General features: G+C 45.9%; 6 protein-coding genes across 7 annotated transcripts; 2 read left to right on the plus strand and 4 right to left on the minus strand.

Annotated features, from left to right (window-relative positions):
• Window positions 1-59: 59 nt before the first annotated feature.
• Window positions 60-2041, minus strand: LOC6582621 (SPRY domain-containing SOCS box protein 3). The gene is made up of 3 exons (XM_002008285.4): window positions 1549-2041; window positions 702-1263; window positions 60-295 (listed from the first exon to the last, which is right to left on the minus strand). Exons 1-3 carry the CDS (start codon window positions 1873-1875, stop codon window positions 156-158), a joined length of 1029 nt encoding a protein of 342 aa, XP_002008321.1. The 5' UTR covers window positions 1876-2041; the 3' UTR covers window positions 60-155.
• Window positions 2042-2148: 107 nt separating this feature from the next.
• LOC6582622 (putative U5 small nuclear ribonucleoprotein 200 kDa helicase) lies at window positions 2149-9173 on the plus strand. The gene is made up of 7 exons (XM_002008286.4): window positions 2149-2313; window positions 2409-3104; window positions 3162-4526; window positions 4594-7972; window positions 8035-8209; window positions 8276-8558; window positions 8619-9173. The coding sequence occupies exons 1-7, from the start codon at window positions 2269-2271 to the stop codon at window positions 9102-9104; spliced, it is 6429 nt and encodes a 2142-aa protein (XP_002008322.1). The 5' UTR covers window positions 2149-2268; the 3' UTR covers window positions 9105-9173.
• On the minus strand, window positions 9150-10492 carry LOC6582623 (nuclear pore complex protein Nup98-Nup96). Its single transcript, XM_002008287.3, has 2 exons — window positions 10121-10492; window positions 9150-10054 (listed from the first exon to the last, which is right to left on the minus strand). The coding sequence occupies exons 1-2, from the start codon at window positions 10227-10229 to the stop codon at window positions 9420-9422; spliced, it is 744 nt and encodes a 247-aa protein (XP_002008323.1). The 5' UTR covers window positions 10230-10492; the 3' UTR covers window positions 9150-9419.
• A 639-nt stretch (window positions 10493-11131) lies between these two features.
• On the minus strand, window positions 11132-12751 carry LOC6582624 (E3 ubiquitin-protein ligase NRDP1). Of its 2 annotated transcripts, none has more exons than XM_002008288.4 (5): window positions 12523-12751; window positions 12315-12457; window positions 11814-12258; window positions 11573-11738; window positions 11132-11505 (listed from the first exon to the last, which is right to left on the minus strand). In XM_002008288.4, the coding sequence occupies exons 1-5, from the start codon at window positions 12610-12612 to the stop codon at window positions 11402-11404; spliced, it is 948 nt and encodes a 315-aa protein (XP_002008324.1). In that variant the 5' UTR covers window positions 12613-12751; the 3' UTR covers window positions 11132-11401. The 2 variants fall into 2 exon arrangements, with proteins under 2 accessions (XP_002008324.1, XP_032587729.1); XM_032731838.2 differs by having other exon boundaries at window positions 11132-11520.
• A 106-nt stretch (window positions 12752-12857) lies between these two features.
• On the minus strand, window positions 12858-13932 carry LOC6582625 (group XIIA secretory phospholipase A2). The gene is made up of 2 exons (XM_002008289.4): window positions 13599-13932; window positions 12858-13522 (listed from the first exon to the last, which is right to left on the minus strand). The coding sequence occupies exons 1-2, from the start codon at window positions 13846-13848 to the stop codon at window positions 13086-13088; spliced, it is 687 nt and encodes a 228-aa protein (XP_002008325.1). The 5' UTR covers window positions 13849-13932; the 3' UTR covers window positions 12858-13085.
• A 77-nt stretch (window positions 13933-14009) lies between these two features.
• Window positions 14010-15353, plus strand: LOC6582626. The gene is made up of 2 exons (XM_002008290.4): window positions 14010-14299; window positions 14356-15353. Exons 1-2 carry the CDS (start codon window positions 14106-14108, stop codon window positions 15281-15283), a joined length of 1122 nt encoding a protein of 373 aa, XP_002008326.3. The 5' UTR covers window positions 14010-14105; the 3' UTR covers window positions 15284-15353.
• Window positions 15354-15430: the final 77 nt, after the last annotated feature.

A 15430-nucleotide genomic window follows, 5' to 3' on the forward strand; every position in this document is an offset into this window, starting at 1 on the left:
TTATAGAAAAACAAAAACAAATCTACTGGAATTTACAAAACATAGAAAAAACCAAAATAGTATTTGCCAAAAATACATTGTAATTTTAGGAAATGCAATACAAAATATGTATATATATATTTATATATAATAATAAGTTCAAAGCCGATATTCAACTACAACAAATAGTGAAAATATTCATCACAGAACTCGTGAATGGATGAGACATACTCCTCATCGCCGCTGTCATTGCGGCGCACCGGAATTTTGTGCGCATTCGCGTAGAGATCCTCATCGATGTTGACATCATCAGTTTCTGAAAAAAAAAAAATATATATATATATATAATATATGTTTAATTGAATGGCAATTGAATAAGGGCGCGGACAACAATCTTCAGACTTAGACAAAGGCAAGTATTTAGGTCATAGCTTGAAATAAACTCTAGATAATTGAAGGGGTACGGTGACACATGCATATATACATACATACATATATATGTATACAACTTATATCTTCCAGTTTACTTTGAGAACTTTGGCAAAAATACGATTAGTGTCAGTTTGTTTTGCTTCATTTATCTCCAGTTGTTAAATTACAAGCGATAAGAGATTCTATTTGGTTTTATGTTTATCAAATATTTGATGTAAACAGAGCGAATTAAGTGCTTTACGGAAAAGATTTCTTTGAGCGTGATTAATTTTGAAAGTTAATAAACTTACCTCTATATTTTTGTTTTCTGCCCAGACGTAGCTTGGAGCTGGAAAGTACCGCCTCATCGCATAAATCCAAGTCCAGATTTGTAGAGCATCTGGAGTAGCGCACGGGAGGGGCTAGAAACCAATATGATTGCATAATTCTTTTCAGGCCAGGCATTTGGCGCAGCTCATCGAGCTTTTGCGGCTGCTTAGCAAGTGATTCGAATGCGCGCAGCTGCAGCGTTGCCGCCTGAGAGGTGGAGTTAATCAAGCGAATGACAGACTTAGCAGCTGTTGAGCAGACCATGGGATAGATTTTGACATGCGGGTCTGTTGGTATGTTCGTGTAGGCCACTCCGAGCGAGCGGCGATTCAAAAAAAATTCCAAATGACCACGTGTGCGATCCAGATAGATGCCTACCAAGCAGCCCTGGGAAAACTTTTGACCATAGGGCAACTGATCGCCACAATGTTGGATTTTACCGTTGTAGGAATAGCCCCAGGATTGGGCATTGGTGCCCAGCGCCGAGACGAAATGGAATTTGAATTGTTCCAGATTAACACTATCGGTGCCTATGCCAAACATCTAGAAAATATTAAGAGAGAGGGAAAGACAAATAAATAGTAACCGAGTGGAATTATTACGTTTGCATTGACCTTTTCATAAACCGGGCGGCCGAGTTAAAATAGGAATACACAACTGGCTTATCAGCTCTCACTCATCACTCACTATGCACCACAGATTTCCTCATGCCGAGAGACAGGCGGACTGTGTCAAGTGCGTTACAGCTGTGTTATCTTTTAAAGTGGCGCTTATCTCCCTAGCTATTTGAATCCCTTTGGATGCAGTTGCCCATGCACTAGAACTTACCACATCAGTACCAGCCAGCACTGTAATTATACGCATTTCCCAGAAATGAACTTTGTCCTGTTGCAGCGGCTGTTCGCCACGCACAATGGCCGTTCCCTGACTGTAGGTGGGATGGAAGACGATATCTCTGCCTATGACTTGGGCATCGGAATTTTCTGTGTGATGCCACTGCCATTCCAGGCCATTACCACTGTCCTCACCGCAGCGACACGTGACCAGATCGGGAATGTTTCCTTTGTGGTTGGCTACATCGACACAGCTGGGAAAACGACAATCGCAGAAACCAGGACAGCGTAGATCCTGATCGGTACTCGGTAGCGGCAGCATTCTGATATGTATATATTGTCTTCAAATTTATTCACTCTCGTATACGATCCACTCACTAAAGAGGTTGCAATACAACTGATTTGCTTATCGATTTGCAGCTCAATAAATTACAAATTCAAGAGAGTGAGCGTCGTTTGTTTTGTTTACTTCTGCATGGACTCAATGTGACCAGAGCGAAAAGCAAAACTAGTGTTGAAAAAAAGGAACTCAATAAACACAGCTCTTATCGATGTATATGAAATATCGATATCAATAACTAATTATTATATCGATTCGAATACATCTTTATCGCAAAGCCAGCCAATAAACAGCGAAAAAAGTATTTTTGCCGCTTTAAAATTGCAAAAATAAGTTAATCCGGCACTTAAAACGATAACAACTAGCTAAACAAATATGGCGGATGCCGCAGCACGTCAACTGCAGTACGAGTACAAAGCGGTAAGTATTGAAAAATAATAGGAAGAAAAGCGGCCGCCACATGCGGTAAACGTTTGCCGAAAAATATTTCTTACTAACTATTCTCTTCAATACAGAACTCGAATCTTGTGCTGCAAGCTGATGTACGTCTCATCGAGCGTCCGCGTCGTGATGAAGCCACTGGCGAGGTGTGCTCTCTGGTAGGCAAATTGGATGGCACTCGCATGGGTGATCGCTATCAGCGTACAAAGCCGGAAAAAACGGAGGAGCGCAAAGTCAAGCGTCAAAAGCGTGATGAGGCGCAGTACGATTTTGAGCGCATGAAGGGCGCCACATTGCTATCAGAGGGTATTGATGAAATGGTGGGCATTGTCTATCGCCCAAAGACGCAGGAGACTCGTCAGACCTACGAGGTGCTATTGAGTTTCATACAGGAGGCACTGGGCGATCAGCCACGCGACATTTTATGTGGCGCCGCAGATGAAATTTTGGCTGTGCTTAAGAATGAGCGGCTTAAAGATCGCGATCGCAAGCGGGAGGTGGACAGTTTGCTAGGTGAAGTGACAGATGAACGCTTTGCCCTGCTCGTGAATCTTGGCAAGAAAATCACCGACTTCGGCAGCGATGCAGTGAATGCTCTGGCGGCAGCTACCAATAATGATGAGCAAATTGATGATACTTACGGCATCAATGTACAGTTCGAGGAGTCTGAAGAGGAGAGTGACAACGATATGTATGGCGAGATACGTGACGACGATGCACAGGATGAGGGCGAAGAAGCGCGCATTGATCATACACTGCACGCCGAAAATGTAAGTAGCATTAATTATGCTTATATTAAAACATACATTTATTATTTTAATTTACAGCTCGCCAGCGAGGAGGCTGCAAGTAATGTAAAGAAGGATCGTTCGCTGCATCCGTTGGACATTGATGCCTACTGGCTGCAGCGCTGCCTCAGCAAGTACTACAAGGACGCGATGGTTTCCCAGAGCAAGGCTGCTGATGTCCTCAAGATACTAAAGGATGCCGCCGATGAACGCGACTGTGAGAATCAGTTGGTGCTGCTGCTGGGCTACGATTGCTTTGACTTCATTAAGCAACTGAAATTGAATCGTCAGATGATACTCTACTGTACCATGCTAGCGTCCGCACAAACAGATAGCGAGAGGCAGCGCATACGGGAAAAGATGCGTGGCAACACCGCGCTGGCAAAAATATTGCGTCAGCTGGACACTGGTAAGGCTGATGAGCAGGAGGAGGCGGATGCGCGAGCCAACAAGCGTGGCAAGGGCGATGCTGACGATGGTGGAGCCGCTGCTGCTGGTCAAGTGCCTGGTGTTCGCCAACTGCTAGAACTGGATGAGCTAGCCTTTACCCAGGGCTCGCATTTCATGGCCAACAAGCGTTGCCAGCTGCCCGACGGCAGTTATCGCAAACAGCGCAAGGGATACGAGGAGGTGCATGTGCCCGCTCTCAAGCAAGTTCCCTTCGAGGCGGACGAGGAGCTGCAGCCGATTGACAAACTGCCCAAGTATGTTCAGCCAGTGTTCGATGGCTTCAAGACCTTGAATCGCATTCAGAGCCGGCTCTACAAAGCTGCTTTGGACAGCGATGAGAATATGCTGCTTTGTGCCCCTACTGGTGCAGGTAAAACGAATGTCGCCTTACTCACAATGATGCGGGAGATTGGCAAGCATATAAACGAGGATGGAACCATCAATGCACAAGACTTCAAGATCATCTATGTGGCACCCATGAAATCCCTGGTACAGGAAATGGTAGGAAACTTCGGACGCCGTCTGGCCTGCTACAATCTGACTGTGTCTGAGTTGACGGGCGATCATCAGCTAACGCGTGAGCAAATTGCCGCAACACAGGTGATTGTGTGCACACCCGAAAAGTGGGATATCATCACACGCAAGGGTGGTGAGCGGACATTTGTGAGTCTGGTGCGTTTGGTTATCATTGATGAGATCCATTTGTTGCACGACGAGCGTGGACCGGTGCTTGAGGCGCTCGTGGCACGTACCATACGCAACATTGAGACCACTCAGGAGGATGTGCGTCTGGTTGGTCTGTCTGCCACGCTGCCGAACTACCAGGACGTGGCCACATTTCTGCGTGTGAAGCCCGACAAGGGTCTCTTCTATTTCGACAACAGCTATCGACCGGTGGCGCTGGAGCAACAGTATATTGGTGTGACCGAGAAGAAGGCATTGAAGCGATTCCAGGTGCGGGGCAACCTCTATAAAAAAAATATAATTCCAGTTAATATAATTATTTCTTATCTCCACACAGGTCATGAACGAGATCGTGTATGAAAAGACCATGGAGCATGCTGGTCGCAACCAGGTGCTAGTCTTTGTGCACTCCCGCAAAGAGACGGGCAAGACGGCGCGTGCAGTGCGCGACATGTGCCTCGAGCAGGACACGTTGGGCAGTTTTCTGCGCGAGGGCTCGGCCAGCATGGAAGTGCTGCGTACCGAGGCGGAGCAGGTGAAGAATACAGAGCTAAAGGAATTGCTGCCATATGGTTTTGCCATACATCATGCTGGCATGACGCGCGTGGATCGTACGCTAGTTGAGGATCTCTTTGCTGATCGGCATATTCAGGTGCTGGTGTCGACGGCCACCTTGGCCTGGGGTGTGAATTTGCCCGCCCACACGGTCATCATCAAGGGCACACAAGTGTACAATCCGGAGAAGGGCCGCTGGGTGGAGCTGAGCGCCTTGGATGTGCTGCAGATGTTGGGACGTGCCGGTCGGCCCCAGTATGACACCAAGGGCGAGGGCATACTCATTACGAACCACAGCGAGCTGCAGTTTTATCTATCGCTGCTCAATCAGCAGCTGCCCATTGAATCGCAGTTCATTTCCAAGTTGCCGGACATGCTGAATGCTGAGATTGTGCTTGGCACCGTGCAACATCTGCAGGATGCAGTCAATTGGCTGGGCTATACATACCTCTACATACGTATGCTTCGCAATCCCACGTTGTATGGCGTTTCGCATGATGCGATCAAAGCAGATCCGCTACTGGAGCAGCATCGCGCGGATTTGCTGCATACGGCTGCCTGTAGTCTGGAACGCAGTGGCTTGATCAAATACGACCGAAAGACGGGCCACTTCCAGGTCACGGATCTGGGCCGCATTGCATCTCACTATTATCTGACCCATGAGACAATGTTGACCTACAATCAGTTGCTAAAGCAAACTCTGAGTGAAATCGAGTTATTCCGTGTGTTTTCTTTGTCGTCGGAGTTCAAGCACATCTCTGTGCGCGAGGAGGAGAAACTGGAGCTGCAGAAGCTTATGGAGCGAGTGCCCATACCCATCAAGGAATCCATTGAGGAGCACAGCGCCAAGGTGAATGTGCTGCTGCAGGCGTACATCTCTCAGCTGAAGCTAGAGGGTTTCGCCTTGATGTCCGACATGGTGTTCATCACACAATCGGCTGCACGTCTAATGCGCGCCATCTTTGAGATTGTGCTGACGCGTGGCTGGGCGCAGTTGGCGGATAAAACGCTGACACTGTGCAAGATGATTGATCGTCGCATGTGGCAGTCGATGACGCCGTTGCGCCAATTCAAGAAGATGCCTGATGAAATCGCCAAGAAGCTGGAGAAGAAACACTTTCCTTGGCAGCGTCTGTACGATCTGGAGCCGCATGAGCTGGGCGAGCTGATACGTGTGCCCAAGCTGGGCAAGACCATACACAAATTCGTGCATCAGTTTCCCAAACTCGAGCTGTCTACGCATATCCAGCCCATAACGCGATCAACGCTGCGCGTGGAGCTGACAATAACCCCCGATTTTCAGTGGGATGAAAAGGTGCACGGGCAATCCGAAGGTTTCTGGGTGTTGATTGAGGATGTGGACTCGGAGCTGATATTGCATCATGAATTCTTCTTGCTCAAACAGAAGTATGCACAGGATGAACATCAGCTGAAGTTCTTTGTGCCAGTTTTTGAGCCTTTGCCCCCACAATATTTTCTACGCATTGTCTCCGATCGCTGGATAGGAGCGGAAACACAGCTGCCCGTCTCCTTCCGGCATCTCATTTTGCCCGAGAAGAACATGCCACCAACGGAACTGCTGGACTTGCAGCCGCTGCCCATCAGCGCTTTGCGCCAGCCCAAGTTCGAGGCATTCTATTCGCAACGTTTCCCGCAGTTCAATCCCATACAGACGCAGGTCTTCAACGCGGTCTACAACAGCGATGAGAATGTCTTTGTGGGTGCTCCAACGGGATCTGGCAAGATGACCATTGCTGAATTTGCCATCATGCGCTTGTTTAGCCAGAGCAGCGAAGGACGTTGTGTCTATCTGGTGTCCCAAGAGGCGTTGGCCGATCTGGTCTTCGCCGACTGGCATGCCAAGTTTGGCAGTCTGGATATCAAGGTGGTCAAACTGACTGGCGAAACGGGCACAGATCTTAAGCTCATTGCCAAGGGACAATTGATTATAACCACCGCGGACAAGTGGGACGTGCTGTCGCGTCGCTGGAAGCAGCGTAAGAATGTGCAGCAGATCAATCTGTTCATTGTCGATGAACTGCAGCTGGTGGGCGGCGAGGAGGGTCCCGTCATGGAGATCGTCTGCTCGCGCATGCGTTATATCAGCTCCCAAATTGAAAAGCAGATTCGCATCGTGGCCCTCTCCGCCTCGTTGACAGATGCCCGCGATGTGGCCCAGTGGCTCGGCTGCAATCCCAATGCCACGTTCAACTTTCATCCGAGCGTTCGACCCATACCTCTGGAGCTGCACATACAGGGCTTCAATGTCACTCACAATGCCACACGCATTGCAACCATGTCCAAGCCCGTGTACAATGCCATACTCAAGTACAGCCCGCATAAACCCGTAATTGTATTTGTATCGTCGCGCAAACAGGCGCGCCTCACAGCCATCGATATACTGACGTATGCTGCCTCGGATCTGCAGCCGAATCGGTTCTTCCATGCCGAGGAGGACGATATCCAGCCCTTCCTCGAGCGCATGTCGGACAAAACGTTGAAGGAGACGCTGGCTCAGGGCGTTGCTTATCTGCACGAGGGTTTGTCTGCCTCAGATCATCGCCTGGTCGAGCAGCTCTTTGATTCGGGAGCTGTGCAGTTGGCTGTTGTCTCTCGGGATCTCTGTTGGGGCATGAGCATCTCGGCACATCTCGTTATCGTCATGGACACCCAGTTCTACAATGGCAAAAATCATTCGTACGAGGACTATCCCATTACGGATGTCCTCCAAATGATTGGACGCGCCAATAGACCCAACGAGGATGCGGATGCTAAGTGCGTGCTGATGTGTCAGAGTTCCAAGAAGGATTTCTTCAAGAAATTCATCAACGAGCCGCTGCCGATCGAAAGCCATTTGGACCACCGTTTACACGATCATTTCAATGCCGAGGTGGTCACCAAAACCATTGAGAACAAACAGGATGCCGTCGATTATCTAACCTGGACATTCCTCTATCGAAGATTAACCCAGAATCCCAACTATTACAATCTGCAAGGTGTGACACATCGTCATTTATCCGATCATCTGTCGGAGCTTGTGGAGAACACGCTCAGCGATCTGGAGCAATCCAAGTGCATAAGCGTTGAGGATGACATGGATACGTTGCCATTGAATCTGGGCATGATTGCCGCCTACTACTACATTAACTATACAACTATAGGTACGATCTAAGTTTGTTTTCTCTTTAGTAATCCTGTCTAATCCTAAAACAATTTTTTGCAGAGCTCTTCAGTTTGTCGCTTAACAGCAAGACCAAAGTACGAGGCCTGTTGGAGATTATTTCATCGGCAGCGGAGTATGAGGATGTTGTAGTGCGGCACCACGAGGAACAGGTTCTGCGCACGCTCTCCCAGCGCTTGCCCAACAAGCTAACTGGACCCAATGAAACAGCACCCAAGTAAATACTGGAATATAATTAATTTTGATCCTATTTTTCATTAAATACATTTTCAATTCCTTGCAGATTCAATGATCCTCACATTAAGACCAACTTGTTGCTTCAAGCCCATCTCTCGCGTCTGCAGCTGGGTCCAGAGCTTCAGGGCGACACGGAGCAAATACTCAGTAAAGCAATACGCCTGATACAGGCCTGTGTGGATGTGCTGAGCTCCAATGGCTGGCTATCGCCAGCTGTGGCTGCCATGGAACTGGCTCAAATGGTTACGCAGGCTATGTGGAGCAAGGATTCGTATTTGCGGCAGCTGCCACACTTCAATGCTGACATCATAAAACGCTGCACAGAAAAGGTAAGATTAAGATCGAAGTAAATTTGGATCTATGTTAATTCTCATTTGATATGCTTGCAGAAAATTGAAACTGTTTTCGACATAATGGAGCTGGAGGATGAGGATCGCACACGCCTGCTGCAGTTGTCCGATGTGCAAATGGCCGATGTGGCACGCTTCTGCAATCGTTATCCCAATATTGAGCTCAACTACGAGGTGGTTGATAAGGATCGCATCAATTCTGGATCCACAGTTAATGTGGTGGTGCAGCTCGAGCGTGAGGATGAGGTTACCGGCCCGGTTATAGCGCCATTCTTCCCGCAGAAGCGCGAGGAGGGCTGGTGGGTGGTTATCGGGGATCCAAAGACCAATTCGCTGCTCTCCATCAAACGGCTAACGCTGCAGCAAAAGGCCAAAGTCAAGCTGGACTTTGTGGCGCCCAGTCCAGGCAAGCACGATTATACGCTGTACTACATGAGCGATTCATATCTGGGATGCGATCAGGAGTACACATTCTCCATTGAAGTGGGCGATTTCCAATCGGAGAGTGAAAGCGAATCCGACTAAGTTACGATTAAGCCGATATCATAAACAAACAAACAATAATAAAACTAAAGCTCAAACATTTTAATCAAATTGACATGCGATATATTTCGGAGTTGGCAGACTCCGGTTAATGGCCACTAATTGGTAAGCAAATAAGTTGTATATGCTGTTACGTGCATGCGTGTGTGTGTGTGTGTGTGTGGGCAATTCCAGTTTCTAGTTTCTTTTGTTAATAATTTTGCAAAAAAATTCGAAAGTGCCCCAGGTGTTAGAAGAGTAGAAATTGGACATCGACTCCACATAGTTGCACAACATTTTCGTATAACATTAATGTCATTAACCTGTCACAGAAACCGCTCCACCACGGCTGCCGGCGGTGTTGCCAAATCCGCTATTGGCGAAATTGTTGGTGGAGGCGAAATTGATGGTCTGGCCGTTGGGGAGTTTGAAGACTTGACTGTGGGAGGCACCGGCGGAGTTGCTGTTACCGAATGGACTCAAGTTTTGCGATTGAGTGGCTGTGCTGGTGGAGGAGGCGCCGAAAGAGCCAAGATTACTTTGCGACTGGAAGCCCTGGGCCTGGGCATTGGCCGCCGATGAGCCGGAATTGAAGCGATCGTTGAAGTTGCTACTTGCTGCACCATTGGAGGCTGTCTGTTCCTGTTTGTAGCCATTGGAGCCCAAGGGACCAAATGGCTGGAAATTGACATTGGCGCCGGCAGTGCCGCCATGACGATTAGCACCCACATTGACGCCACTCGAAGCGCCGCCAGCCCTTGTGTCAACTTGCGAGTTGCTGCCAAATCCACCACGGAAGCGTCCCTGACGCTTCACTCGCTTGTGCGCCGCATAGATTTCATTTAGTGTCTCATCCAGCAGCGATCGAACACGTCTCACGTTCTGTCGTGCCTTGGGCCTGATGTGCAGATTAGACTCGAGCACAACCTCCTCGATGGTAGCGCCCTTTCGAGCTGTGCGATCGAACACATCAATTAGTATTGTTATTCAATAGGAATTGATTAGTTTTTGATAATTACGCAATTCCTCCAGAACCTGCTTCTCGTTTCGTTGCCTCAGCTGTGTCGTGGCCGACGTCGCAGCAAGGCAAACGGCCGCAAAGATTAGCATACAAATTGACAAATTCATGGCGTTATTAAACGATTGCGGTGAAAACTTTTTGAATACTCCAACGGCACGTCCGAACGCAACGGCGATGCGTAGACAACTGTTGGAAGCTAAGCGCGCCGATTGCGGTTTATTCCACTGATACTCTCACTTTTCAAGCGCCAGGGGGCGCCCCCTGACGGCGGGAAGTGCTAAAACCGCTATTGATATTTAAATTTTGGCTAATCTGCGCATTCGTTAATCGATTTTTGGCATATGTAACAAAGCAAAACAGCGTCGACATGCAGAAGACATATCATTTAAACAATTGTTTGTATAATGAGTCGCACAAAACAAAAAACATGTCTACGAGAGCCGTAACCGGTTTGTGGTTCTTTATTTTTTTTTTGTCAAAGCTCAGACAGGAACCAGTTTGATATCGTTGTTACTGTTGCATTGGTTAGACGACTTATTGGATTTCCTTTTCGGGAACAGATGATGCCCAGAACTCTTGTCTGCGCTGGGATAAGTGTGAGTGTGTGCGTGGGGGCAACGTAAAGCTTAGATAATGCAACCCAATAAACTTTTTTAATGCGATTGCGCAGCTGAGCTAAACAAAGTCAAATACAATTTGCTTACACTTGAGATTCTGTTTTATTTGATAAAAATATGGAATACTTAAAATTTCTTTTAATTTAATTACACATTAAGTAAATTATTTAAGTTTCTTAAATAAAAGCCACAATTATATAAGAGACACAAATTGAATGCATCCAGCGAAATTGAAGAGAACAATAACAAAAGTTTGTTTGCTGAGATCGCTTAATTACAAAAATATGATTACCACAAACACAGACATGTGCGAGGGTATACATGTGCGTATGTGCAAATACATCATAAACGACATGTGGTTTTGTTTGTGGGGGAACAAAGTTCTATATAAATTTCTTTACTACAACTTGAAAGTCGTCATGAGGCGCTTGAATGGTTTGTATTTTGTTTGCTTTTAGTTCTGAGAGTGCATTCGAGTTAATATTAATGCTAAAATGATTAATATGACAAATGTGTGGGTGTGTGCGTGTCTGTGTGTGAGTGTGTTGATGCTTAGGTATATGCATTATTTCGAGAAAACAACAAAACTGAGCACTGTTTGATATACAATTAAGTATTTAGTTACTAATTAGTTGAATGTAGCTGCCGCATGAGAAACTCGATTACTCGATTCCATGCGCAAAGATCATAACCAGACCCGGCTCGACCATCACATCCTCAGTCATGTGCACGTTGTCACAGCTCAGCACAAGCACTGCCTGTTTACCTGCAATCACAAAGCCTTTGTTTAGTCAGGGACACTGAACACTAAATTGATTTCCACGCAAACTCACCTGGTATGCGTCTGCACACGTAATTGTCATAGATGCGTCGATTGTTTTGGCGCGTTTCTAAAGAGCTGAGGCCACGGGGCCAGCGTCGCTCGTGGCAGTTCTCCATTAAGCTATCCAGTATGTGTGGCGGGCAACCAGACTCCGATAAAGCACGCTTAATCATCAGCTGTAAGACCGTTACATATTAACACATATATACAATACATTTTTAATTGCTATCATTAAATGAGTGAATATTTACCTGCAGTGCATCATCGGGAGTGGAAATCATGCCGCCCCAGCGTGTAACACGCGCTCTGGCTAAAGCGCTGCTCCATCGTATCACCTCATCACGTTCCATTTGATCAGCAATCGCGCGCATTGCCGGATTTGAGACGCGCATGGCACGCATAAAATCTTTAAATAGCTGCAGTTCTCGCTTCAACTCATTGATAGTTAGCTGCTGATCGGTTATTTCCGTTTTCAGTTGGCCTATTTGCTCAGTTTGCTTCACAATCAACACACGCAGCTCACGCACACAGTTATGATCCTTGAGCTCGTCCTTGGGTATGTCAAAGCCACAGCCTTTTTCGCAGGGAAATGGACGCTTTGGATTGTGCACGCAGTCTTCCAAATGCGAATTGTAGGCATCCAGCTTCAACACAGCTGTGCAGCCATAAGGCGCATTGTCGCAGGTAATTGAGAGCCTGTGAAAACGCTCATTAGCTAGGTATGAAAAACAAGAGTCGTGCAAAAGAGTTACCTGGACAACAAGTTGCGCAATATGCGCGGCACAGCTCGCAGATTTGCAGTAGTTAGGGCATTACGATCAACTGGGCATGTGGGCTGGCGTGTCAGCCATTCATTTATGCAGCCACGACAGAAGGCGTGCTCGCACATGACCGCCTGTGGAATAATTTGAGACTCGAAATGAAATGTGTTTTTAGTTGTAGTTGTAGTTATTGTCAAACCTGAAGTGGATCTTCGAGAACACCTGAGCATATGGGACATGTTAGCTCTTCGTCTACTTCGCCTTGAAAGCGATTGACATCATAGCCCATTGCAAACAATTTTTAAATGACAACCTACATTAAAAAATTTGTTCAGTTTGTTGCAAAATCTTTTTTTTGCTGCGCTTGTGTTGTTTTAGTGCTGGTTAATGCAATTAGAGTTTCAGTGTAGTGCTGCAAACGACAAAATATGTAGCAATTAATCGACGAATCGATAACGAATTTATTATTGTATTGAGCCCAAAAATATCGATAACTATGACCCTTATATAGAAATACCGATTTAACGAGCCAAATTTAAAAATAATTTCTTTATTTTTAACATAATGCTCAGCCAACTTGTAGGTTTTGCTTAAATCATAAATTATACATTTTAAACATGAAATCTGCGTTATAAACAAATACTGAGTCTTTGCTAGCTTTGGTATTAAGCTAGAAAAATTCGTCAAAATGGTAAAAAAGTACAACCATAACTAAAAACTAACATGAACTTATTAACAACAAATAGCGTCTTTATCCAGGTGCTAGATTTCGTTACGGTCCTTCCAGCCGTATTTCTGCCTCTGCTGTTTTTCCTTGCTATTCGTGTACTTGTTGCCATTGAAGTTACTTGGTTTGCTAGGAGGACAATAACATGAGCGTTGCTGCGAATCCAGGTAAGATTTACAGCCTAATGTCAAGGTGCCTGTGAATAGCATCTTAGCGGCCGCTTTACAGCCTTTCATCATTAGATCACTGGCAATAGATTTTTCATAGCTGTCACAGTATCTGTATAAACAACGCTTGAAATCCAAGTCGCACAGCTCCTTATCGCTATTGCAAGTATCGTAGCAAATATCGTGCGCATTGCAGCATGCTTCCATTTCGACGGCGGGTAGGTATTCCGTACTAATTCTCAGACCCAAAGAACCGCAGCCATCAGCGGTGGGCACATAGAACTTATTTTGCACTGCGCGCGGTGCTGAAAGACAAACAACACGTCAGTATAAGGCTATCTCATTTACATAATAATATCTATGTGTGCGTCAACTACTTACCCGTTCCGCCGCCTTCGGGCACTGGGCACTGAAATACACAGTTTTCCTCGACGGCAGCATCGAATACCTCATGTACGGTACGAAATTTACGCACAATTGTGATGAAATTCTTGAAGACGTCGCCGAAAAGTGCCTCAGCCGCTATAATTGCATCTCTTAGATGCACAATTGTGCTCGATCCATAACCAGAATAGGCGTATGTCAAAAATGTTAGCAAATAAATAGCCAGCTTCATCCAGGAAAACTGCATTGTGAATTTAATGTTTGCACCGACTTTCAGAGTATGTAACACACCTAGCCAGTACTGCGTGTTTACTAACTATTTAAGTTTCCGAAAATTCGGATGCTGCCAACAGCTGTTTGGCTGCACCAGCTGCGATCAGCTGTTTGTATTTTGGAATATTTTTTTTTGGCTGGTCACACTCCTAGCATTATTAACAATCAACCTGTTCGCTTTGCATAATTACATTTTTGAATTCCTTTTTTCATATACTCTTGAATTAAATAATGCTTGCTTTTAATATAAAACGTAGGCTGTGTGCGGTAAGTGCAAATTTTGTTAGGCAGTTGGGAAAACAACCACCTGCAGAACCTATAATTGAAGATGCAGAGCCGCCGTTGGAGTTGCCGCCTTATACAGAGGAGCAGAGCAAGCTTATTCTAAATGCAATAAACCAACAAGGTGCTGAGCAACTAGTAAGGTTTGTATTTAGCAAATTAAAAAAAAAAAAAGTTTAGTTACTGTCTTTCTTTTTAGGTATGATATAACAAAAGCGCGTGTTAACAAACTGAACAACTGGAAGACGCGAAACGGTCCACTGCGGGAGCTAAGTGATATATTCCTCATTGATGGCTTTGGCTTAAAGGTGGTTACCAAGTTTTATAAGAGTTTGCTGGAACCGGCGCCCAGTGCTTCGAGTGGCACTAAAACTACAAAGGCTTCCCGGACAGCGCCATTTATTACACCAGCTTTAGATGAGCAGCAAAGGCTGTGCATTTCGTCCACTGTTGGAGTGCGGATAGGAGTTACGAGCGTTAGTTGGGCAAGGTTGGAATTGCCACAGACTAAATACTCACCTAGTCTGCTGACTCACTGGCAGCATCACGAAATAAACGACAAGAAATTACATCTGGCCGAGCTTGTGCGCCGTTGCCTTTATGTCGCTCATCAAATACCTCAAGCTGATTGCTATGTCCTGGAGAACCCACAAATGGCACAGGCCAGCAGCAATCCTGGCAGCATTGACCAACAGAATGTGAACATCCAGAAGGCGCAAGTCACTTCGATGCTAAGCTACGCTTTGATGTCGCGCACCAGTTCCGACGAGAGCAAAAAAAACGTCTTTTACCTTCGTCGCTTTCTTACCGCACGCCTTTTCAATCATCTGGTGGGAACTGAACGCGTTTCCTCAGAGGAAACAATTCTTGGCATGATGCGGACGTACTATAATATGGAGGATTATGGAGATCAAGACGAACAGAGTAATCTGCAAAATCAAGTGCAATTTCCTTCAGATTTGCGCACAATGTACTCCAAGGTTGAGCGCTATCAAAGGGAGCTGCTTGGGCAGGCTTTTCTGTTAAATTTGGCTTTTCTCCGCCTTGTGGTTCTGCGGGATCAGGAGAGCATAGCAAGTGTATCGCGCAACTCCAAGAAGCTACCCAGCGAACAGGAACTGGAATAAAATAGTAATTTTCTTATATATGTATATTATGTGTATGTTAAAAATATATGTATATTAACTTTTAATTGAATTGAAATTGGTTTCTATATTCTTACCATCTGTTTAAAAAGAGTATTCAAACTTCGGCGCATACATTTTTGTCTATTT

This window comes from Drosophila mojavensis, unplaced genomic scaffold (genome assembly GCF_018153725.1).
Source record: "Drosophila mojavensis isolate 15081-1352.22 unplaced genomic scaffold, ASM1815372v1 contig_74, whole genome shotgun sequence".
NCBI lineage: Eukaryota > Metazoa > Arthropoda > Insecta > Diptera > Drosophilidae > Drosophila > Drosophila mojavensis.